This window comes from Dromaius novaehollandiae, chromosome 3, assembly GCF_036370855.1.
Source record: "Dromaius novaehollandiae isolate bDroNov1 chromosome 3, bDroNov1.hap1, whole genome shotgun sequence".
Lineage (NCBI taxonomy): Eukaryota > Metazoa > Chordata > Aves > Casuariiformes > Dromaiidae > Dromaius > Dromaius novaehollandiae.
The window spans coordinates 23,686,015-23,712,995 of record NC_088100.1 but is presented as its reverse complement, the minus strand read 5'-3'; the positions used below and the strand labels follow the sequence as shown (position 1 = coordinate 23,712,995).

Sequence of the window (26,981 nt, the reverse complement as noted above, 5' to 3'; positions counted from 1 at the left end):
ACTCTCACACTCTTTCTCTTTTCCTAGTGCTCTCAGAGACTTCTATCTTTAGTCAGTCATCCTTGCTGTAAATTTCTCTAAATTGTAGTTGAATAATCTTCCAGATTCTGGGGGACTCCCTTTGTCACAGGAATTCCTGGGGATATAGCCCCTATTAAATTAAATTGAGAGTTACTAAACCAACAAAGGACTGACTGGTATGGTATGGTTCTTTGTTTGTAGTAGAAATCTTGCATTACCAGCAACTATTTTTAAGGAACCTGATAACAGGATAAGTATGCTTTTACAAGACTGTATTTTATTTCTGTGAAGTAAGACTCTGAACCTATGAATCTCATGATCTGTATGTAAGTCTTGTTGGGAATGTGGACCTTAGCCTGCACACGTCTACCCTCGACCTTAGAGATCCCAAACGTGTAGGCACCATCCAAACTAATTCCCCCAAATCAGTTTCATTAGTGCACTCTCTCTGAGTGTGCATGTACCTCCTAGTCACATGCCAAAACCCTACACACAACACATCTGTGTATAAGAATTTGCACTTGATTTCTACTGAGTTCCTTGGAAAACAGTGCCCCCACCTTTTTTTTTAAGGAAAAATGGCATAGAGGGCACTGGAGAAATGCAGACACAGCCAAAGGCAAAGAGCTCATAGAAGGCAATTGAAAGTGAGAGCATGGTATGTTAAGATAAGAATTTCTTTACTTAGGTAACTTGGTTGTGCATCCTTCTAGTCAGAGATCTGCCCTCTCAGCAGCCAGGAGAAAACCTAAGCCATAATGAACATGGTAAAGCTTAAATCTGCACCTGTTTCAGCTAATCATATTTAAATCTTTTCAAGGAAAAATTAACACACAGCTTGATAATTTTTATACCTCACCAGCTCTCAAAGGGAGTAATATTTTCTCCAAAATTGAGAAACTAGTCACTTTTATATACTACAAAGTCAGTGGTCTGTGTTGGAGACTGCAGAAGCTACCACTTATCCACACAATTGCTTCTCTGGCACCTCTCCTACCACTGGCAGGCCCAGGCATAGGCATGAGTAGTCCAAGATATTGCCCAAAAGCCCATGTTCCTGGGCTCCTGGTGCCTGACCCACTACCCTCCTTCTCCATCATAATACTGCTTGGCATCTTCAGCCAGTGATTTTGTTCAAACTTTTTCCTCGGGGGTCTGCTTTCATGCACTACTAGGCAAACCTGAATTACACTGGTAATGCTGTGCAAGTATGTGCTTCTGCAGCATACAGGGAAAGCATTCCTGTTTGAAGAAGCAGGTTGGAGCTCCAAAACCTTGCCCCAGGCTGGCTAGTCCAGCCTATGTCCATGTCTAACCATCTGCGTGGAAATACGTGATTCAGGCAGGAGGCTTAGCAGCCAGGGGAAGACAGCAGGAGCTGGGGGGACTGGGCAGCCTCATGGGACTGGCTGTAGGAAGTTGAGAGCGGCTAGGGATTTTTTAGCAAGGTCATCTTGGGAAAGGCCTTCAAGGCCAGTCTCTACATCTTCTTTTCATCTAAACATTACGCCCTCTTCCCTGCACTGGAATCCTGAGTCTGGATATGCTTTCAGAAGACATCTGTAGACCAAAAAAAGCACTGTGATAAAAATTAGTTTCTGTCTGGCCTAGGTTCTGTTCTTTATCTGTTGTAAATAGTAGAAATAAAAGTGATTAAATAGCATGTACTTATCTCTGCAGCCAAAATAATACACCACCATCTATACATAACCCATGCATTCACACTTTAAGGTAGCAGTACCAACTTGAAAGAAGAAGACTTTCCAGGTTTCTTGTTGCCATATGTTCAAAGGATAAAAATCTAGACAGAATCAATCATCTGTATAACACAGGCATTAATTGCAGTGGGACTAATTAGTCACCTACCTTTGATGAGAAATGAGAAATGAGATCTCCTCCTCCTCTCTTTTTTAAAGTGAAAGATTTACTGCTCAATTTTAATGGCATTTTAAACATTTCCTTCTCTTTTAATCTGTGGTAGTAATTTAATGTAGATACCTCTGCAGCAGAGAAGCTCTCTGCAAACTGATTATGATACATAAGGCTAAGCAATATCATTTTTCAATAAATTGTAGGAGTCAACAGTAAACTGAATATGATGCTCTGGTGTTGAGCTCAATTAATAAATGTGGGCTATGGATTTTAAATGTCAACAGTTGAAATAAGCTCTAATAAATTATACTATAATTAGTATCTCTAACTGGAAACTTTCCACTCCAGTCTCTCCTAAAAGCAAACACACTAATATATCTCAGAATTTGGCATGCTGACCCAGGAAGGCCATGCTGATTACCACACAGTAATGAATGTACATATCATGACTAGTTTCAGTAGCTTAAAACAGCAGTAGTGTGTGTAAGCCATATATTTGTATCAAAGAGCCTTGCTAGAAAAAGTTTATTAAATTCTGCTGAATCATCCAAGTATATGTAAAAAAAAAAATCTACTCTTTCCAGCGGCAGAGATTTGATGAATGGTGCTCACTACTCATGGTATTGACAGGATTAGTATGGCCACCATGTGCTGTAAGTATAAAACATTCTTTATGTAAATAGTCTTCCTTGCTTGGGGGAGATGACTTAAATGAACAAGCTGAACCTTCTAAAAACTTTTGCTACCAAGGAAATAGGTATATACAACAGTTCTCTCTCAGATCTTGCTGGAATTTGGTATACTTTAAAGTAACTAGAAGTCTGTTGGTCCATCTATTTTATGAGTTAATGTTATGAAAAATTCAACAGGAAAAGTTTAACAAAAGCTTCATGTACAAGCTAAAGTCTCTCGAGGCTTATGCAGAACAATTCTATTTTTTCATGGCATGGTTCAGTAAACTGCACTAGTTCCATGCATTTTTAGTGCACTATGAGATATTTAGAAATCAAAATGGAGCATCATTATTTTAGGGAACAACATGTTAGAATTTTGTCAGCAAAGACTTACAAATATCCAAATACATCCTCAGTACCTCAGCCCAAATGCTGATTTTCTTTTGAGGCAATCACTTTCCTTTAGTAAGTCACTCAAAGGTCATCATTCCCTTGAGAAAAAGGTTTTCTTATGTGCATTTATTCACACACAGCAAAAATTGGAGCTTTTCTAAAACTGTATCTTTTTAGATTACGTGTCTAGATTTTGTATAAAAGTAAGATTTTCCTTGCATACAATTTTAATTGAACACTTTTAAAATGTTACATATGAGATGAAAATACTGCACATTAAAAAGACTTTTGAAATAAAAAAAATTATGTTGTACGATGGCACCCTTGTGCATATAATATGTTATTAAAGATTAGCAATAATGACTCCTTGCATAGCAGTTTTGTCCATAATTTCCATACTATAATCGTTGGAATACTCCACTTATATTATTACTTAGGGAAATATCACAATTCTGAGCTTGCCTAGGAAGTATGATTTCAATGGAAATATGGTGATCTGTGATAGCTCTGGATCTAGCTCATGAATATCTTCAAAGTAGTATCTAATAGCAGCTAATTCATAATCAATGGTCTAGCTACTATTGAAACACTCTAACATATTTGTGGAGGTTCTGCAGAGATCTGAGTTTGTATCCCAAATTATTTCACAAGTGAAATGAATTTCACAAATGAAATGAGGTTCTATATACAGCCTTATGACAAAATGTAAGTGAAATAGGGATATAACTGAGCAGCAGGAGTGCTTTATTTCTGCTACTGGCATTAACTGTGGTTTTATTTGTTCCCAGAAGTAAATGACTAAATTTGCTGTGTCTCATTTCCCCATTTCTGGATTATAGACGATAAAGCACATCTTGTACGCTTTGCAGGAAACTTACAGTTGCCTCCTGCCTTATACACTCCATAGCTGGGCTTGCATTTCAGCATATGGAGGTCACATGGTAGAGAGGCTCTGTAAATCTTCCAACTGCTGTGTCAAAACTGTAGTCATAGGCAAGAGAGGCCCAGTATTATTTTGGAGCTGTAACACACCACCACGTTAAGAGACAGCAAGACACAGCTCCTGCCAGCCACCCTGCCCTATCTGCTGTCACGCACTTGGTCCTCCCACCCTCTATCCTGTAACACTGTAAATTCCCTCCCTGCATCCTCCATCAAGGGACTTTCCTAACGGAAAGAATATTTCCCTCAGGGAGTAGTGCTGAGGGGAGGGAAAGGGAAGCTGCTGCCGAGATTCGCCCAAACTGGGAAGACCAGTCAGTGCTAAGTGGAGTCAAAGACACTGGTGCACACCAGATCCTGAATCTTTGGTCAGTCTTTCTCATCTCTCCTCCTTAATTGCCTTTCTTGCTGGCAAGTATTAAATCAAAGGCACATTCAACTTCAAACATTTGTTTCTAAAAAAAGAAAACTTTTAAATGTTGAAAGAAGAAACAGAGTGAGGAAAAACATTGTGGGTGGATAGAAAACTAATTGGAAAAATCCAGCTCATGAGTTGCTGGGAAGAAAGCTTAGCATGACCAGCCATTTACTTGGAAAGAGAAAAAAAGTCATTCTGATATGCCTGCAATGCAAGTCTAACACAAGGCATAATATTTAACATAAACTGAAGATAATTAAAATGCAAGTTACACTGAGGTCCAAATACAGGAGATAATTAATGGTGAGATAATTACACTTAACAGAGTTTTGTTTATGGCTTTTATATATAAAAGACCCATGAATGTCAAGAACTTGCCATCTTGCTAAAATCGAGTAAGTAACTAAAACCCTGAAGTAATACATTACATGCTTTTGTTTTTTTCTAAAATCTAAAGCAGTGTGTGTTATAGCTATGCATTTTTACCATGGAGAATGTACTGCTGTGGAAATTTCCATCTTCAACCTCTCTTTTACAAATTCCATTAACTGTAATGCAGGTGCATATAAGGTTTTATTTTTTTCTTCATAACCCACTGCATACTATGGAAACTGGCAACAAAACCAATTTTTTCACGGGTAAAAATGCACATACAATTTCTGCACAGTGATCTGGTAAAGTAACTTCTCTAGGAACTTTTGAAATATTAGCCCGTTAAATGAATATTGTATGATAGAGGGCTGGATCCAGACTAATTCCTGCCTTGGACTGTTGGAAGTTCAACTGAAGCTGACTACCCATGTTTAAGGTGCCACTCGCTGAAAGGCAGAACTAGATCTATGATTTAATTTACATGCAGTAATTTTAAGAAAAGATAAACAAATTCTCATAGGTATCAGACAGTCTCGGAGCTCATCAGGTGCTTTTTAAATGTTAGCTCAGAGACCAAATAAAGCAAACCAGAGGGCTGTGGTCAAGCAGACAGATTCAGAGAAAATGTTACACCTGAGTGGGCCAGCTAATACAGCAGAAGTTTAAAGCATTAGAGATGAAAAGAAACACAGTTTGAAAAGACTGTGATTAGTAACAGAAATCAAGCAACTTAAATTAGACTTGCCCCCAAGGAGATGTCTGAAGCTGCAATATGAGTACAAATTGCATTGCATTCAGAAAATACAGAAACTGTCTCTTTCAGAACCACAAAATCTACTTTGAGCAGACAATAGGCCTACTAGCATATCAAGTGGAACGAATTAAAATTGTCAACATCACAGCAACTGTTCTAAATTGGTAACTTAGCATGACCCTAAAGCAGAATAGAAATTAGATGTTCTGATAATGTTCAGAAAAGTGAAGGCAATGATCAGCAGCCTGCCTCAGCAAACAGTGCAGTTATAATATGCAGAAGCCTTTTACAAAGTGTTGGCTGACACCCACAAAATACAGCTTTGGAAAGTTTTATACTTTGTGCAATAAACTCCAAAAGAATAATCATCCAAGGAAAAAAGTCATTAGCAGTGAATAATTATCAAATGAATGATTTCTCAATAGTCTTCTAAATAATGGGTCTTGGTGACTGTGAAAATTTCAGCTTATATTTTAAAAAATGTAATGAAATCAATATATAATCTCTACTGTATTGCAACACACAATCAGTAACAGTTTGAAGGGCCTAGTAACAGCCACCACTGCTAAGAAGACCTAGTGCTGTTGTCTGGGAAAAAAACAAACTGTACATTTCTGTAAATTCAAGAAAAATACTCACCTGTCCCCAGCATACTTTCTCACATTTAAAAATTGACAAATGTGTTAAACAGATTTGAAAATTCTTGCTCCCAAAATATGTTCCTATATGCAGGGCAACCAGCTGTAATCAGCAAAATATAAGATCCCAGAAGAATTTAGAAATCAAAATGCTAAGCTATGCAGTGCCTGTCCTTTAGGCACCCAGATGTAAAACAGGTAGACCCACAAAAAGGAGCATATCAAGCACAAAGCAGCCTAAAGCAAAGTCCTGAAGAGAGGGTTTGCACTGAATTAGTGCCTCGTCACTGCCAGGCAGCATAGTCTGGGAATCCACCTGGGATTTGCAGCCTGGAAAATTCTTAGACCCCTTTTCCACACACACCCCTCACGAAAAAAGTGAGAGCAGGGATTACTGCTTTCTTTCAAGATACTGCTCTTTTTAGGGTGGTGAGAGGACTGCCCCTGCTCATGTGATCTCAAAGAACAAGCCTCACATCCCTGCAAACACAAGCTCCAGGCACACAGGCAAGGCGCATGTCCAGAGAGGTGCAAGTTTGTCCGAGGGGCTCCCGGACCCCCTCACGACTGAGGTGCTACTGGAGAACTTTAATGGGCTGCACAAAGTAATTATGCAATGTAAATGGTGAGGATTTGACAGTGAGAGTCTGAGGATCATAATTTTGGAGTTAGGTGTTTCCATTCAGTCTAAATCTCATGTCAGGCACCGTGGCCTTTTTGTAATCTTTGAACGAACAGCTTTAGGATGGCCAGCCTAAATTCAAGGAAAACAAAGCATGGGGCTGCAGTTCACTTAATGCTGGCCAGATAAATATAATAATATGGTATTAAACTGAACTGATGCGCTTGACTGGTTGCCTACTGGCTGGCCCAGAATGTGTTGGAGCTGCAGTATGTGACCTTTTAGGGGTGAAAGTTGCTCCATAGCATTGACATTTACCCAGGCTTTGGGAGTTTCTGTCTCCTAAGCTCAGTGACTGTTTTATGAGAGTTTCTGTCATATTCCATTCAAAAAAAAGAGGGGAGGGCAGTGCAAAAAGGACTTCAGCAGCCTAGGTTACTGGGACAAGGAACAGAGAATGCAAGAAATCTAGAGATGGCTTTCTGAAGGCTGGATATTATCCCCAGGGAGTGGAGGCTCACCAAAACCCCATTAACTTTACAACTGTGACTTAAACTGCATGGATTTTATTGCACAGACGACAGCAGTGGCTGTTCCCTGCTAGGTCTGTCCTACTTTCACATGATTCAATTGATACCTCTGAACTTCTATTTGTTGGTGTCCCCAGCTGCAGATGTTGCTGCCTGCCCTTTCACTAGATTAATTTCTACTAGTTTGTCTGTAACAATTATCTGCAGATGATAAAAACTGAACTTAAGATCTTGAAATATATTCAGAAAACTGCAAAATATACAAGGCTGTAACCAAAATCCTCTGCAATATAGCAGATAATACTTATCACCAAAAAGCAGGCAGCAGAGCAGGCAGGCAGCTTTAACATGCACTAATATGATCACACTGTGAAAACTGTAGAGAGGATGCTGTTGCACTGACGGATAATTTTGTCAATAACGTTGCTTTTCAGTTACCATTTTTTCCCCAGATGAATAGTCTTTTGATACTGTTAAAAGCATTTCCTTGGATCTAGGCTTTACAATTAAAACAGAATTAGTGTCCATGCTATTATGATAAAATAGAAAGTAAAAGAGAAACAAATGCAAATCAAGGGAAAGTATATTGGCTTAACTTGCCCCTTGCATTCAAGACAATTTACAGCATTTTACTGAATTAAAAGGGCCCTAAATCTGGGCCAGCACCAATGGAAGGATTATCCAGGGTAAGGCAATTTACTAGTGGTGTAGAAAAAATGCAGCAATTCCTGTGGTACCTACAGCCAGCGTAAAGAAGAAAAGGGAAAAGGAGCCTGGCAGGGACTCAGCCTTACACTGTCATTACAGCGCTGCCACAGCAGCTGTTCAGGACCACTTAGAGCAGCCATTAGAATATTGTAACTTATGCGGTGGCGCTGGCCTGATACACAGCTGGCCCAGGGTCATGGCAATGGTGTCCAAAGTAATTTACAGCATCTGTGCACCTCCCCCAAGTTACACTGTGTGCCTCGTGGTTGCAGTGAAGAGCCTGGATCATTAACTTTAGAGCCATTTAACTTGTGTTTGCATTATGACTGCTGCCTCATGGCATCCTGTGTGTTTCTCTATCTGCTCCCAGGTTGCCATGACAAACTAGAAAACTCGATGCAATGAGAAGTTAGTAAATCAGATGAGTTCCACGAGAATTTAGGTGATAGCAGCTCGGCCTCCAATATCTTACCAGATAATCATTTTCATGGTCACTTGCCAGTGGCAACAGTTATGACTTTTGTATACTGCCTCATTAGCATTCCCGGGATGCTGCAGTCTGCAAAGATGCTGCCCTGCTTTGATTCATGAACACTGCAGCACTGTACAGAGGCTACACATGACCAAATATTCATTAACCCATATTTAGGAACCCGTGTAAGTGATCTGCTTTTCAGTATTATTGAGTACATTGAATGCGTATCTTTGGCATCATGGGAGTATTTCTTCTCTTTTTCTAATAAGGAATCAACTCCTCTTCCTCCTCTTTGTCTTCACCCTTGATCTAACATTTGTTACCGGTTATTATTTGGGATTGTTTGTTATTATTATTTGGGACATTTGTTTCATGAAGTTGTAGATGATCTTTTTAGATGTTGGTAAGTCTTCTACTTGCAAATGAGAGTTAAACTGGATGATTTATGGATCTTTCTAGGACTAGTTATCACCTAAACCCTATTTTTCCCCTCTGAACAATAAACATTCAAGGTCACTAAACTCCTGCTTTAACATGAGTTGTGTTCAGACTAATCTTCATTTCTACAAAGGAGTGGTAGATAAGTTTTCATTCACAAAGGATGAAAAATAAAGGCTTATATTTCTCTTTTCAGAAGTAGAGATATTTTATGAGAATTATGCTAATAAACATACAAAAATTGCTTTAGAGCAGTACAAGAAAATGCTGCAACAATGGAAAGGACAGCATATTTAGTTAGATGAAGCAGCTTATTTATGAGTTTATGGCTAAAGATAAGTCTCTCATTAAACCTGTACATCATATTATTGCTTCGCCTGTATGTTTCAGTAAGTACACTACTGTGTGAGTATGAACAAGAGGGCTTCTCACACAGATAAGCATGTTGTTGTGCCTGAAAATCAGACCCTTGTATGAAGGACAGCTTTGGTTTACGTTTTGAGGAGGATTTTTTTCTGATAAACCTTGGTTCTGACACAGTTTTAATTACAGATGAAGATAAAATTCCTCTCACTGTGTTCATTTATCACTAGCTATCAGCCAAATGCCTTTGGGTTTAACCGTAACGTTATAACCCAGGGATGCTCACCCCACAGCCTGTAGGTTTCATGTGGCCCATCAGAAAAAATAATCCAGCATATGGCCAGCTTTCAACATCCCTCTCTCTTCAGGCAATTCAGTAGCAACCAAGGACTGGGGTTTAGGTCTAACATATTGGTTAAGTTACTGTCACATCATGAGGGAGGAATTGCAAGGAAAAATGGTGCAGCATAGACAATTCCTGTGGCCAGAGGAAAGTCCTCCACATGCTGTGCTGCCTCCAAGGAAAGAGACACCAGAGCAGCTGGTGGTCTAAGCTGCTCCAGTGGCAGCACTCCAGGTGCTGACCCGGAGAACCCACACTTATCAATAATGTGGTTAGACTAGACAGAATAAGCCCAGATGCACGTGATTTTTTTTTCTGATGCTAACAGCAAATGATATATACTGTTTTATTTGCTACCTTCTCATTTTTCTTACCTTTTCTAGTTCATGTTCTCAAACTTTTCTCCACCACCACAAAGTTAGAAATGTATTCTTATATCTTAAATTAAAACAGAGATTCTCACATCTGCCTAGAACTTGGACTCTAAATTATGAGATGGTGCAATAAAAATTGCAGCCCTTGGCAAAATAACATGTCATTTAATGATCTGGTTTTTATTTGTACAACTTCTAGCACTATTCAGCCATGATATTTACCAGAAAATTGGATGCTCTTGTAATAAAAAGAATGAACAGTTATATTTTTAGTATGACTGTTGGACCTTTTTTTTTTTTTTTTTCTGTACCATAAACACAACTTTGAAAGTAAACCATCCTACTACTGAAACGCAAAACAATTCAGTGAGACGGACTGCTGTAAACTCTCGCTTATTTGCATCAGTCTTTTTCATTATCAGGGGAGTGCAATATCAGATTTGTTTAGCTTCTTGGCTCACCAGAGAACACAAAGAGCTCTCAAATTAAGAGTATCCTGCAAGAATATTTTAGAGTCAGGATTAAATGTGAACCACCGTTTGATTGATTAGCAGAATTAGCACAGATGAATAAAGCCCTTGAGGGCCAAACCTTCTGAATGCCCAAGAACATGTCACTTAACATGACCCCTTTTATTTCAATAATATGGTAAGCTTGTAACTCAAAATTTCAGCCTGATGTTGTATAAGGAGTTGTACTCAACTCCTGATCATTAATGATCCCCATTTCTTGATGCAAAGAAAGTTGAATGCTGGCATATATCTATGACACTGGGAAAAGTTTCCACTCTCCTGCTCTGTAAGAGAAGAGATCTCTCACAGAAAGATCAAGTCAAATTTCCTCTTTCAGTTGCTTCTCATTTTTGTGGAGTTGTACACACTTCATAATGACAGAGCCACTTATTCTTTTGTTCAGGACCTTGTCCCTAGATCCATGAGCCCACAAATGAATTAGAGTTTCACTTAATGCCTCGATATTTTATGAGACTACTGCAATTGCTCTATAGATTTTTGAGGCAGGAAGAAAATGAGTCTCCAGCCTGACCTTCTCCAAAATACAAACTTCTTAAGTAACTTGTGATTTAACTAAAGTGTAACTACTCAGAAAGACCTTCTGTCTCGTTATTGAAAGCTATGCCCCATTTGTTACTTGATTCTCACTATTGAAAATGAGCATTTTGTTTCCAATTTGAATTCTGATAGCCTCAAGTATGGCTATTTCCTGCTAATATCTGCTTTTGGATGTTTAGCAGTTAGTCATGTTTCAAGGAACAGAATGAAGGCTGGATTTGTAAGCTTACTTGGTTTGTAAGTACGAGGTCGAGCAGAGCGCCTCTCTTCATTGGCTCCGTGATCACCTGTGCGCACATTACAGCCTTACCCTACAGTTAGTGCATCTTTGCTAGCTTTCTAGCTTCAAACTCTCCTCCCTTACCCAGACCCTGCTTGGTTTCACATGCATGCTCAGATACTCTCTGCTGTCCTGCTCTCTCACTCTACTAGACACCACCTGGTCTTTCCACAGTCCCTATTCCCCTCCTGGCACTGTACGTGAGGGGATTCACTGAAGTCCCAAGCTCCCCACAACCCTCTCGTCCCCTATGAGTTGACGTGTGCCAGCCTCTGTTTTCCCCTCCCTTCATTCTTCTTCTCCTTCTCCCCTTGCCTGCTCTTCACTTGCATCAGGCAGCTTCCCCACCCCTTACCCCCCAATCCAGGAGGGGAGCGCAAGGAAGAAAAAGAGATGCTCCATGTTGCATCTAGTTAGGAGGTAAGCACGTATTGCCTACAGCATCCCAGAGGAGTCATCTCTGGGAAAGGGCAACGTGCTTGTTGGCTGGAGCTTGACCTATGCACACAGAATCATCAGAGAATTTTACCTCTAGGAACTCTCTACTCATGTGCAAACTACCATTTATCAGCTTGGCCAAATTTAGACAGATTTTCAAGAAGACAGCAAGAGGCAAAAAAAAAAAATCTGTTTTACCACTCTTCTTCATTCAGTCTCCTCAAGCCAAATTTCAAGACCCTTCCCCATATGTTTGGAAGGTTGAAAAGAATTTCCAAAGTGTTTTTATTTTGATAATGTGGGTCATAAATATATTTTGTAGATATACTTTATATAATATACAGTATAGATTCTTGTATGTGTATGTATATAAAATACATTGCATAATTCCCCTGACTTTGATCTTACAAACCATTTATATGATTTCAGAGAAATTCCCTTTTCCCTCCCCAAAGAAAATGAAATAATTAATGAAAGAAAAACATAGACAAATTCACCCTGAAAGGTAACAGTTTGTCAAACTTATAAGGAATCACAGAATCACAGAATGGTTGAGGTTGGAAGGGAGATCATCTAGTCCAACCCACTCCTGCTCAAGCAGGATCACCTACAGCACATTGCCCAGGATTGTGTCCAGATAGCTTTTGAATATCTCCAAGGATGGAGACTCCACAACCTCTCTGGGCAACCTGACCAGTGCTCAGTCACTCTCACAGTAAAGAAGTTTTTCCTCATGTTCAGACAGAACTGCCTGTGTTTCAGTTTGTGCCCATTGCCTCTTGTCCTATCACTGGGCACCACTGAAAAGTCTGGCCCCATCCTCTTTACATCCTCCCTTCAGATATACACATTGATAAGATCCTCCCTCAGTCTTCCCTTCTCCAGGCTGAAGTCAGAAACAGGACTTTTTTAATGGGAACTGCTGGTGAGCTTTAATATGCACATCTTCAGTCAGTGGGAATGCTGATTTCAAAGAGAAATAAATAAGCTTTATTCACATAAGTAAACCCAATGAAACAGAAATGTTCTCTTGTACAATTTCACTACTTAAAATTGCTTCAAAAAGTGGTAAGGTTGTTAAAATTGGTTTTTAATGTGAATTTTTTTGCATTGCAGATAGGATTGGGATGGTGGTATTTAAATAATGCATGGAGTAGTACTATTATCAATTAGTGCAAATACTGTATGCACTATGTGCTTTTTGTATTTCTGTGTTTCCATAGGTGTTTTCTATCTCATTCTCCTTAATAAAACCAGCTCATTTAGCAGAAAAGAAAAAGTAAGAATTGAATGAAAATGCTTTTAGAGAAGGAACGCCTTTCAAATTAACACACTTAAAGAACTAACAACAATTAAGTTGGAGTTTTCTTTTAGAAAAGATATGTATTATCCTTATATGTATTAAAATAACATGATAGATTATTGTGCATGAAGAATTTAAAAATCAGATTTAAATAACATTGTTTTTGTTATCTTATTACTTTTTACTTTTTTTGCCTTTCTCTTAGTTCAGGCAATGAATATAGACTAGTCAACTGATATTCTGTTTAGCTGTGTTTCTAGTCAGTTCCAGTTTCTTTGGCACAAACCCAGTTTTGCACTATTTGAGTTGCAAACATTGCAGAAATCTGCTTGTTTGTTGATCTAAAATACCTGAATGCATTGGAAATGTCTGGAAAAGGAGGATGCTACTGGTAGTCTTAGGTTTTGCAGGCATTGTAAAAATATTATTACAAAACCCAGATTTCAGTCATATTTGATGTGAACAGAGTGCCTTCAATTTTTTAGACTTAGTTTTCATTTCCAGTAATTCTTTGATAAGGAATTTGAAGTTAAAATAATCTGCATGTGAATTTTCTATTTGACAACTGTTTACACACAATAACATGCAAAATGTGGCCTGACTGTTAATAGCACAGAGACGTTTGGGAGACCAGCGTTCCCACTCCCTCACTGCGTCATCTTTCCACATCCTTAAAAGCGGCTTGGAATTCTGTCTGCGAAATAGGGTAAGTGATTGAGCAGAGGGGAAGGATTAGGCCATACCTCCTAAAAAATAAAAAATAAGTTAATCCTCACTCGACACCAGCACCAGAATTCTGTTTCTCTGAGTGCACATAATTTCCAGTATTCTTCTTGGGTTTGTGCGTGCATACACTAGCTTACATGTAAAGGCTCAATGAAGGTCCTAATCCAGAGCCTCCTTAAATCCATGGATGCCTCCTTGATTTCAGTGACTCCACCTCCTACCCACTATGAGGGAACTGCATTATGTCCCACTTTCCTCTACACTGCAGCAGATCCTTGGGGTTCTCTGCAGTTAGTCTGGATTTTGAAGCATCTAGTCCAGTAGGAGAAGAGGCCCACTGTGATAGCTGATAGCTGCTATTTATGATTCAGCAAAGGAAGAAATGGTTAAGGAAAGACTAAGCATGTGTGAAAAGACCTGAAAGAATAAATAAATTGAATACAAAGTTAACTGAAGCTTGAGAATGTCTTGAGAAACTTTTCAAATCTTAGGTGTTGTGAGCTCAGTGTTGTTGACTTCAAGTCAAGCATATGGTAAGAACTGAGTCCCTTTAACAAGTATGAGCTTTTTTACTGGCATTAAAACCACGTGGTCTTTCTATCTTTCAATTATCTGGCTCCAGAGAACTCTTGTGTAAAGGGAACAAACACAAAGGGACTCTTGTGTGCCAAGATTCGCTGCCCCCCAAACATCTTGAAATATCATGTTGGGAAAAAAAATATTCTGTAGTATTAAAATTATTCCAAAGAAGGTGTTGGGAGAAGGTGTCCTTCTCACAGTCAGCACTTGATAGACTTGTCTATCTGAACAGATATCAAGGAAATACCTAGAAGTGTACAGTTAGAGTCAGCAGTTTTTCTATATTTCTATATTTCTATATTTTGCACATACCTATCAGATGCTTCTGAAGCTTAGGAATAGATGATATATCATGATGTAACACGCAAAAGAGCATCATGATGCAAAATTATCTGAAAGAATAAAGATGAATGTAAGCAAGCTGCCAGTTCTGAAATGCTTGTGAAGCATCTGTAATTACAGTCTGAGGCCTCAGGAGGAGACTTGGGAGCACAGTTACGGCAAAGTCATTGGCCCATGGCATTTTCAATTAGAGCCTGTCAGGCCCAGAGGGTCTGTGCTCAGACGGAGTAGGATGCTGGCTGTGCTCTTTGGAATGGAACAGTCCTATCAGTTCATATTTTGGCACAGTAAGGACATGAGGCCTGACCAAAACCCATCAGAAAGTGTCATGGAGGAGACATCTCTGAGCTCTCAAAGTGATTGAAATAATGCTTTTGAGTCTTTAGTACCATGAGGTAAAGATAAGGTACTGACAGGGGAAATGATGGTAATTAAATGGACTAAATACCGTTAACTTGATGATAAAGGAGACAGGTCTGCAAGAGATACTCTGTGATCTCCAATGGGACACAACAGGCAGTCCAGACAGGATGGGATGTAGACACACTTCAGACAAGCAATCCTGAAAGGAGTAAGATCCCTGGGAAGTTACTCACCTGAACCAAGTAAAAGGGGAAGTGTGCGTATAAAACAAGATTGCATTTAAAGGGAACACAAGAGTAGGTGTAAGACCTGATGACATCATGAAACAGGCACATGTGTCACACTTGGAGAACAAGGGCATGTCTGAGGCTAAATGGGAGTCTATTGGCCAGATGTAAATGCTAGAGCGAAGCAGCAGGATAAGGAGAAAGGCTTCATGAGAGCTCAACCTGATCTTGGAAAGGTCAGAACAGAACCTTTGATAGCAAAAACTGCCCCAGGCCTATCTAAAAGCCAAGAACAAGATCAGGAAGTTTAAGGTGTCAGCTTGCCAAGTGCCCATGCCATGTACCCTCCCATAATGTATGTGGGATATTAGCCCATGGACTATGTAATGAGCCCTGGCAGTTTTATCGACTGATACAGATGCTGCCATTAAAGCAGTATCAAAAGACAGCTTACTGAATTACAGAGCAATGCTGATCACATCAGGTAACCATGAAGTCAAGAGAGTAGCAGAGTTGAAAAGAAAGGTAACTGGGAACTACCTAGAGACTACCAGAAGACCAAAACAAATAGCATCAAGGCCAGGACCAGGAGGATTCAGAGCTTTGGCCAGTAGCTGGCCCAGGCGTGTGGAAGGGAGTCTGGCGTACGGACCCTTTGGAGCTGTGCTTCTCCAGCACTGAGGGTACCTGCTTGATGAGCGCAACAGACACTGCAAATGAGGCATGTCTTATGTGCTTGGCAGAAGGACACCAACTGAACATGAAAGGCTTACTGCCTCTCTTGACTGAGATGTTGACAGAAAGGGATGGCACTTAGAGGAGGAAGGGCAGAAACAAGCCCCATACCAACTGTAACATCACAGCCAGTCAAACACTGGGTGACTGGAGAAAGGTTGAAGAAATACATATTTAGAACAGAAGGCCTAATGCAGTGTGTTGGTAAAGGCCAAATCGTGAGGGTCGACTATGAACAAGTGGCACCTAGAAATCAACAAATGCTTGCACAGAGATTTCAAAAATAACACAAAAATCAGAGAAAGGAGCAGAGACCGCCAGATACCAGAGCTTTGCAGAGGAAGCCAGCCTGTATACACATGGCAAAAATGCCAGCTATTATGAAGTATCCCTGTAAATAGATTTTTGTACTAAAGAGCCAATTCAATTAGAGAAACATGTTGCCGAATTTATCATACCCAACCTTAAACATCAGACATGAGATGTCTCCCATCTGAGCTAGTCATGCTGTAAGCTCCCTTTATAGTCGGTGGAAAGAACAGACATGATTCATCTCATTCACTTGAGACACCTGCTTTACAGTGACGTGACTTGTGCCTTACTACTACTTGTGTCTCTCCATTTTCTAAGAAGGGAGTTTCAGTGATTAGCTCAGATGGAGACATCTGCATGTGGCCTCATAACTTCCAGCCAGGGAGTCGTCTTGTGTTTTACCTCCCATTAAGCACCACACAGGAGGCTGATTGCCATTTTCATATGTGGAAGGCATTTTTTCTCAGACAGCAAAAGCAGCGCATGACTATGTGGGGCTCTTTTTCACGCATTATCTTGCAATCAGGAGATCTGGCTTTGGGGTTGATTTACAATTGTTGGATTGGCTTTTAGTGCCTTTCTTCATTCAGAATGGCCCGGTGGAGGTCACTGTAGGCCAGCAGACTCTAAACTTTTGATCTTAACCATGACTTAACATGGTAAAGAGCTACGCTGGCTCTGTGTTTAACAGAAGTTGTAGCTCCTTCCCTCTGCCACTCTCCTACCTGCTGTGTGCATCGGCGTCATTGGATAGATAACGACCTCCCATCAGGGGCCCTTGGCAGGGTGGAGGTAGTCACTTTTGAGGGACACGGATGCCAGGTGAAATCTGCACAGGACAGCCCTGCTGGACAGGTTAGGATGTCATGGGTAGGGCTTTAGCTGTTGCTCTTAACCATATTAGTAGAGTGTCTTATGTGTTTTTTCTGTCTGACTGTCAGCTGTACGATATTAATTTTACAAAAGAGCAACAATAACAAAAAATGAAGTTACATTAACTTAAAAAATGAGACAAGTTTATTATAAGTTAACAGCCCTTTAGTGCAGCCACACAAAGTTCAAATGTTCATAAAGGAAACAATGTGAGGTCAAGTGTGCTATTTTTAAATATAACAATCTGATAAACCTTGAGCTAATATCCAAGGACACAGCCAGTACTGAGTTACTGCACATTCCAATGAGGAATGAAATATTAATATAGAAAGCTACTAGTAGTTTCTTGCAGGTCTTGACATCACTGAATCTTGCAGTGGCAGTGCTGAGAGCCAGATCCTGCACTTTTTGCTCCCAGACCGCTCATTAATTTCAAACAGAATCATCCCTCTACAAAGGCTGAATAAAAATTGTAGGGCTTGGGCCTTTCAATATTAAAAACAGTGTGTTGAAAATCTACAGACTGCTAAGTCTGAAAGGTTTACTTTTAGAGCTTGAATTCAAGCTTGTAAATAGCCTATATGCTATGGATTTCATATCCTAAGAAGAAACTTGATGTGATAAGAGTCTTGCAATATTTTACATGGCATGCTTAACCTCCTAATGTGCATCATGCAAAGATTAAGAGGTGACATTATTGCTTGCAAAATCACCTGCTATTTCCGGGAAACAGTCATTTGCTGGACCTGTCCTTGTCACTGGCATAAGTGTAATTCTTTTAATAATCTCCCATCCTCTAAGTGATGTGTTTGCATCAAAAAGATGGATGTGCTGTAGCTGGCAGAATTTTTTAAGACCTATTCATTTCTATCTTGTTCTTTTGGTGCCATCTAGAGGTTGTCATCTCTGAGTTCTATGAACTTGTAAAAAAAAGTGTTTTATTACATTTCAAAAGTTTTCTTTAAAAACTGTCTGTGCATTAACACCACTTAGGGTGCTATTATCATTGAACCTCTGTCTCCATACAAGAGCAGATTAATGCAGTGTGTCCAAGTTTTTAATTTGCAAGATGCAAGTGAACCTTATGGACTGCAAAAAGATTTACACTAGAGGCAAATACTGTCATGGAAAAAAAAAAACATTTTCCACATAAAAAACACCTGTAAATTGGCCTTAGGAGGAATTTTCATAGAACTTGTTTTCAAGCAAATAAACTGTAACATATCAAGGCTGATTCAAAGTAAGCGGGTGCTCGGAGGAAAAGCAGCCTTGCCAGCCTCAAAGTCGAGTGCCAACCTGACAGACACAACCATGACTTCAGACGCAGCCATGACTTCAGGCCCGTCAGCACAACTGGCTGACACCTTATCTGCCTCCTGTGACAACTCAGCGATGCTTCGTTTCATGCTAGCGTTGCCTAGAAAAGCACAACATGAAACTCAGACAACGCAAAACTCACCAGTGCGACAGAAAATCATTCTCAGAAAAGCATTTCTTCTTAAGGGTAAAAGAAATAGCTAACTCACTGCTATGGGCCCATGGATTTGTAGAAACAACAGACTAAATTCACATCCAATATAAATGAATAGTTCTCTGTTGACCTTTGTGGGAGTATGCACATTTACATCAGACCTTTTTCAGCAGACTTTATTTTCTTCTCTTCCCTCCTTCAAAACGTATTTTAATTAAACTAATGCTGACACTAAGCCTTACGAAGGGTATGTGCAAATGCTAATATGCCTCATTATGAATTCCATCTGACTTGATTACAAGAGCATCCTATTTGTCCCTCTAATGTCTATCCAATTGTATAGCCCCCTCTGGGCAGCTAGATGCATGTTCTCTCTGAAAAGATAGTCCCTTTTAAACAGCGTTAGCCTGATTCATTTCCTAGCACTGATAACAACATTTTTAAATGTGTACAAAAGAATCAAAGGTACACCAAACACTGAAAAATATGAAACAGTTTATAGCGAGTCCTTAGCCTTTCGAATATGATGTTCCTGTGAATGACAATTTCTGCACTTCAGCAGAGGATTAACTGTCATAATAAATTATTTCTTTTTGCCTGAAAGAAAATAAGTGAAGCTTGCTTAACTAAGACAGCCAGCTAGAGGTACAACTGAGATGAAGCTAACCTTGTCTTCTGTGCCCAAGGATACCTCTGAAAAGCTGCCATAATAATTTGATAGTCTCAGCTAAATTTAACCTGTGTACTGTAGAAGGAGATAAGAATAATATTAAATTCTTGCTGATACTCACTTTGTATGCTACGGAGACTGGCTCTGATGTTTTGTGAGCCTGCTGTAGTAAGAATCGAAAACCTTAAAGGCCTTAAATACTAAATTAGAATAGAAGAAAAAGAAAAATGAGTTATTTTAGTTCATTGAAAGACTTTCTGAAGTTCTTGTAGTGTCAGGTTCACAGAAATATTTAATTTTCTTATTTTTGATAGATATTTGAAGAATAAAATTTTGCTTTGCTTTATGTTCTAAAATCTCCTAATTAAACTATCTCACAGTAATATCATGTTCTTGACTGTTTAATCCTCTCAGATAATTTCATTCAACGACCAGACACATTGGTTCCATAAATACAGGATTTTTTCACTCCAAATAAGACATTTTTCATCACTGTCCAATGTAATTCTGGACTGTTTATACCTCCCTTTTCACTCTAAGTATACAAATCTCTCCAGAAAGACATTTATTTAAAAGTAAACTATTTTTTAATATAATGTGATTAAAGACTATTTCCTTTCCAGAGCTGGCCAGGTGTTTTTTTATCATGACTGCCCACAGCAGTTAATGGGTTGCAGAGCAGGCTTGCACTCTTTCTCACCTGAGGAATTTCAAACCACAGTGAATCCATTCTCATCCCCAATTACGTGTGCAAACCATCAGGCTCCTGAGCAGTGTGCAGTACCATACCCTCAACCCTCCTTCAGTACTAGAAACTAAGATGAAGCACAAGAAGTGAAGAATACCTCCCAGGCCTCACATTTAGCACACTCACGTGAGAGGTAGGACATCTAGGTCAAGGGTCTTTTTCAGTGCCTGTTTACCTAATCACACAAAGTGAAAAAGCATCAACAGCTGCGAGAAGCAGTACCTCCAATTACAATGAAGACTGAAGGTTATTGCACTTGCCTTAGATGGTCAGAGAGAGGTTCAAATGCCCATGGATAGGGAGGAGGCAGAAGGAGAATGACTAAATATTGCTCTCCTTACCTCCCAGATGACTCCTCCAACCTACTTTATCTGACAGCTTGTAAATTGGCTTTTCATTTCCTCTGCTTTTCATCTGTCTCAAAAATCAAATATTGTGTGCCAGACAAAACAATAGAAGGTCTATGTCACTCAGATGAGAAAAAACAGGCAAAAAAAATTGTTTGCTCTGAAAATGTTTATTTTCCTGGTTTTCTAGTTCATTTACTGAAAAACAAAAATCAATTTCCATATTTTTGTACTTAAGATCCATTCAGCACAGTGTTGGAGACTCAGGTCTGACTTTCAGCCATGATCTCCAAAGACAACTTACAGCCCTGATGCTTGTTCCAAACATTTTCACACAATTTTTTCCAGTGAAGATTTTGGAGAGTGCCATTTCTGTAGGTCACCCCTAGTCCCATCTCCCTTCCCTCCCAGCAGGCTGTCCTTTCCTGACATTTATCCTACTCCGTAGACTGGGAAAAGTCAGAAGAGAGGAAGGCAGCATCAAGGGCATTTGTCTTGCCACTGTTACCTACCATGAGAATAACTCTTTGCTGGAAGCTGGTTGCCAAATTATACAGATTCATCTAAGTAGATAAATGGACCATTAACAAATAGAGAAGCCAGTCTAAAAAACTTCAGTGTTGCAAATGCTCAAGCATATACTGTACGACAGACATATGAGCAGTCTCACTGAAGCCCATTCTATTTGAATATTTCATGATGAGCATACATTTAAATCTTTGCCTAGCGGAACATCACTTCACCCACTGAAGAGCTGTGCTATTCATTTTGGATAGAGGAGAATCAAACACATAATTATCCCAAGTGACTGAATTGTATACATGTCTTTGGTACCAGTTCGAGTTTGCATCTTGACCTGTATCGTAAAGAGCAAAATTAATGCCACAAGTGCCACCCAGTGACTGTGATTAACCATAATTTGCTTTCTTTATTGAAAGTCGATTGTCTGCATGCTACCAGCTGTGAAATTGTGCAATAAGCAATAATTAAACAATGAAACAGAGTAAACAGAACTAGTTAGGTGTGATTTGGTGCAGTGAGAAGCACAAGGTGACTTTTAAAGTTTTATTAGCACAAAGCAAGGAAAACAAAATACAACCACGTAACCTATGCTTCAATGAGTAAACAGTGAACATTTGTAAAATTCTACTAGACAAGCTCAAACTATAAAATTACAATATCACTACTAAAGAGGAACTATCCACTAGCCTTACTCACGTGGGCACCTGCTTCAAAGCCAAAGGGACTGTGTGCGTGTAAGAAAGCAGGACTCATCTCTGAATATGTCTCTAACAGCAGTCCATTACCTTCATTGATTGTATGAGGACATTTGTCCTCAAAGAGTGTTGTGGGGGCTAGGTTTTGGGGTTTTTTTCAGATGGCTGGAGGGGGTGGAAATGGAGGTTTATTTTCAGTTTATGGGACCTGCCGTTGCACACAGGAACTGCTGTTAGGCATTTGACTTTTCACTAGTTGTAAGTCCCACTCTATTACATGTATTCCTATTGAGACTGTTGCACGTGTGTACAGTGCTGTAGCACAGCTGCCTCCCTAGAGCACAATTCTAAAAGCTCAGTTTCCCTTTGGACTTTACCAATTAGTTATGTGTGGGAACACCTCAACTGCAACTCATCTCTACTGTTTTGTTTCTCAAACATACAGTTTCAAGCTTTACTTCTTCTTGGACTTTGCCTTGGCCTCAGGTGCTAGGACTTCTTCTGATGGTGGTATTGGCCTGGGTTTAGCAAGCTGGCCAGGTTTAATTTCAGGCATTTTTTCACCATGTCTGTACACACTTACAGTGACATCCACTGTTTCCCCACCATACTTGTTCTTGACATGGATGCTGTATTTGCCTGAGTCTTCTGAAGTCACTCCCTTGATTGATAAACTGGCATATTTTCCTTGTTCCAGTGAAACAGTATAGTGCTCATTAAGTTCAAAGGCCTTGTCATTCTTGAACCAAATCACTTCTGGGTCAGGATTTCCAAACACAGTACAGGTCAGATTCAGAGACTAAGGGAGGGAAAAAGATGTCATTTTAAGTATCAGCCAGATTTGTTTAACCAGCATATTCTCAGTATTGCTTTCAGGCACTTCTTATTCTTAATTAGTTAAAGGAAGGCAGGTATCATATCCTTGAAGGTTAACAATTTTTTTTTTTTTTTTGCTTTGATTCAGTTTTTCCACCATTTTACCAGCAACTGTGATGCAGTAATAGCCCCAGGATAACACTCTCTGAAGATGGTACTTTAGACTGTCATTGCCATCTTGCCTGCAGGAGATTCCTGACAACCCATTATTCTGACATGATGTTCAGGCAATGATAGGTTTAAAAAAACTCCTTGAAGATTCCCTATACGCAGCAGGGAGGAAGCCTGAGCAAATCTTTTCTGACCTAGGCCTCCTGAGATTATTACTGAAGAAGTTAAAAAAAATACACTTAAAGAGAATTAGTACATAACATGAGTCACTGAAAGTTGTCTTCCAGGTGCTGCTGACTGGTAGAGTGGAAATATTTTATGAAGACTAAATAATACATAAAGGTTGTAAAAGTATTGCACATATGTATAGTGTACTCAGAGAATATCTGAGATGATCTAGTAGGCCATTCTGGCAACGCAGATGTTTTCCAAGAAGGGCTGAAATGAGATGAAGCCCATAAAATTTTCATGGTTATTCTTTCCAAATTTTATATAGTTACTGCTGAACCGAATTTTGACCACAATACATATGTGTATGTACATTTTATGAGTTCTGGAATGGTTATGATAGAATAAATGAAAGAATCTTATGAGGAATTGAATTGGTAAGTACCTACTTTGTCCACCTTTGCTTGAATCTTTCTGCCCCAAATTCTTACCTAGATAATTTAAAGTCGTCTTAAGAATTTTGCATATCTATCCCTTTGTTGAAAAGGACAAGGACGGACAGGACAGGACAAGGATGGACAGGACAAGGACAGGGAAAGGGAAAGAAGGGAAAGGGAAGGAAAGGAAAGGGAAGGAAAAAGAAAAACTGACAGTTTCTATGAGAATGCTTCCATATATTGCCTTCAGGTTCCACAGGCTCCTGATCCAGGGGGAGCAGAGAAGGTCTGCTTGTGTGCACGTGTGCATGTTTGGGTGAAGTATTTTTCTTGAATTCTAATGAATGGTGTGATATAAACCAATGAGAAAAATAACTAACAAAAAAAAAGGCAGAAATTTTAAGTGATCAAAAGTCCTGTATGTCCTCAAATAGCAGGCATCTTGTATACTATGTATACCATGTCTCCAAAGTCAGAGAGGACCACTGAAGGAAGATTTACATGCTCTGGGTACAACCTGGTGACAACCTAAGAATGTAAGTACTCTAAGAGGAGTGATAACATGTATGATGTAAAGTAAACTAATGGCCTGTAGAAATTAGCCTTACCATAAAATAATTAAAGGAGTAATGAAGCAAACCTGAAAATATAATTTTGGAAAATCAAACTAATGTCTAATAGTATGAGTTTAAATCTTATAGTCCCTTCTATAACTCAGGCAACATTTCATTACTATTACCCTCAAATGTGACCTCATTTAAGAGCAATTAATAATTAATTCATAATAATTAATCAAGTCTCAGTATGTTAATATTAAAAACTTGCCAGAGACAAGATATTTTCTAGATATATTCCACAGTCATTTTAGATCATTTGGGACTGTTCTAATTTGTTAAATTGTAGATGTGACTTAAAACCATTTATACTTTCTTAGTAAGTACTAGTAAAGCTTTGTCTTGTGTTCGTATGTTTGTGTAGAAATACCATTCCATTGCATGAAGAAAATTCTGTGTTCTTTTCTTTCCTATAGTTACTTCTCATGCTTGTATTTACATGAATCTTCCTTGATAACTATTCATATTTAATTCAGAGGTGAATTTAAAAATTGACTTCCTTGTGATCCATTTTGTTTTGCCTTATTTCAGGAATTGGAGGTTTCTTCTTCACACATTCAGCTATTTAATCCTCACATGATTATGTCTCCTTTAAAGCTTTTTATTTCTTGAAACTGACTTAGTAGCATTTCCTTAATTTAAGGTCTTGGGTTTTGGGGTGTGATTTTGCAAGAAGAAACTTGTGCATTAAGTCAGGGGTGACTTTTTCAAGTTGTTTCCTTACGGTTACAGTGTTTTAAGATGTTGGCTTTCAGGAGGCTTATACCTAACTTCCTAAGAAACTGGCTTTCTCGTTGTGAGGTACCTGTATCTACCACAACAGGAAAGGACCTCATGTGAATACCCACTAGAGAAAGAGAAGAGAATGAACCACTGAGGCCAGAGGAAAATCACCTTTGATCCAGAGTTAGGCAGGATTCAGTATCCACTGCAAGGCCCACCTCATCCACCTTCCTTCTAAAAAGACTATTCTCAGATAGCCAGAAAATGGTCAACTACACAGAAAGTTGGAAGAACTTTTTCTCTTTGCAGCCTCTTACTTTGGCCACGAGAAAGGCAGTTTCCAAACAGAGCAACACAGCTGCAGCCTCTGAAGATGCACTTTAGACAACAGACATAAACAGCCTGATGAACAAGCTCTTGATAGCCGGCAGATGGTAGAAGTCACATTGGCTCATGAGCTGATCCACTGTGGTTGGTCAGATTAAAACTCCATCTAGCTCTTTTAGAGGTCAAAAGCAACTGCTTCAGAAAGCATATAAAATACAAGCAATGGATAGTGTGATCCTAGTGCCAGTATAACGTCCTGTTTTCCACAAATTAGTGGCTTATAAACCGGTTCAAAGATCAGGTTGCATCCAGGTATTTTGTTTAATAGTCCCTCCTGGACTAGTCTCTGATATTGCCTATTTCCTTTTTTGGACCCAAATATATTTTGGTCTAAGTCATTAAGTACCTCAAATTAATTATGTACCACAATAAAAACTACTTCCTTTTGCTTCCTTGAAGCCTGTAATCACTATGTGATTAGGCACTCCCTAGTCCTTGTGCTGTGAAAAGTGCTGAATAATCATTTCCAGGTACCTCCTCTGCACCATGTATAATGCTGCAGATTTCTTTGTTTTTTCCCCCCTGTTCTCTTTCAGTCATCTCTTTCCCAGATGGGAGAGATCTCATTTCTCCTTGCAGGAAAGGGCAGAACACCCACTAGAACAAGATTTGGCTGCAGGAGAAAGTAGACAAGACCTTGCTCCCTGCGTTGGAAGGATGAAACTGGTCTCTCTTTCCTGGATTGAAGGCTTAGGGATCTGGAGCTCACCCTCAGGATGAGAGTTTCAGTGTCTGGCATCTGTAAAGTCTGACTGAAGCTCAGACTAATAGCTTTCTCCTTTCCTCCTAGTATCTGGAGAGTTTGGCCTGAGATTTTATGAGATCCCACTCCGCAATGACAAAATCCTGCTGAAGGACACAAGTCAGTCAGTCTTATGAAATTCTATCTCCACCCATCAAACAGACCCGTGAAGGGACTTTGGGATGATTTACTAATTTTGACTTTGTATCTGGGCTTTTAGTTATTACTGCTATCAGAAACTGTGTATCCTCTGGTCTTCGAGGTAATTATATATTGTCATGGGACTGCGTGCCAAAGAAGGAAGAGTTTATCCCCTTGTCCCAGGTATGTTCTTTACCCTCCTCTACTCTTACCAGCCGGAAGAGTCTGTATCTGGCATGCTGGGGAATGGGCCCTAGCTTTTGTCTCTGTTACACTGGATCTCAGAGGGCGGCTGCCTCCTTCTGCCTCTTTGGTGTGTCCTCCAGGGCAGGAGTGGATTCTCCTCTTGAACTCCCCCTTCATACACATAGCTGTACACCAGCCCAGATTCAAACGTACAGTTAACTCAGAGTCTCTGTACAATCAGCACAAAAGACCAGCACCTCCTGAGGCTGACCCTGCTCACCTAAGATCTGAATCAAGCTGTGCCTCCCCCTGACTGTACAGAGAGCTTACGGTAACTATGCTCACTTACGACTTTTCATGTGCCTCAATTAAATGACTACCATTAGGTGGTTTGAATTCTCTTCTTTTTTCTCTCAGCTTCTATGGAATCATCTGTATTCCTCCCTTTTCCCCATTATAGGAAACATCTCACCAGCCAGCATTACTCACTGACAAAAACTACTCTTACCTTGCCATCCATTATAGTCACAACATCAGGCAAACCACCAATGACTTTACCACGATCTAGGAATTAAAAGAAAAATATGCTGATCACATGACATTTACAACTCAAAATTATTCATTTCTTAATGATTTTATAGCCTGGTGCCATATTAGTCATAACTTCTGTTTCAGCTTATCTTAAAAAATCTGATGTTCTTTGTTAATTAAATGTAAAATAATACTTTTTTTGATACTTTGTGTTATTTCATATTACTGTATTTTATACTTCCCTCAGATTTTTAGCAGAGCTTGTGCTATGAAGCTTTAAATTGATACACATAACAGCCTTGCAGCTGCTGCAGAGTTTGACAGTTTGTGCTTTGGGCACAGAGCAAAGTAAGGAGGATGTTTTTAGCATCTGGGTGGTATCTAAGATCTGAGGGAAATTTGTTCTGTCACTCTCCGCCTCTTTGTG

General features: G+C 39.4%; 1 protein-coding gene across 1 annotated transcript in view; it reads right to left on the bottom strand.

The window, feature by feature from the left end:
• Positions 1–21,748: 21,748 nt before the first annotated feature.
• Positions 21,749–26,981, bottom strand: part of MYOM2 (myomesin 2) — a 70,133-nt gene continuing 64,900 nt past the window's right edge. Inside the window, exons 36-37 of the mRNA XM_064510197.1 lie at positions 26,532–26,587; positions 21,749–22,437 (exon numbers count right to left, since the gene is read on the bottom strand). Coding sequence (XP_064366267.1) covers positions 22,093–22,437; positions 26,532–26,587 — 401 coding nt within the window. The 3' untranslated portion in view covers positions 21,749–22,092. The remainder of the gene's footprint in view (positions 22,438–26,531; positions 26,588–26,981) is intronic.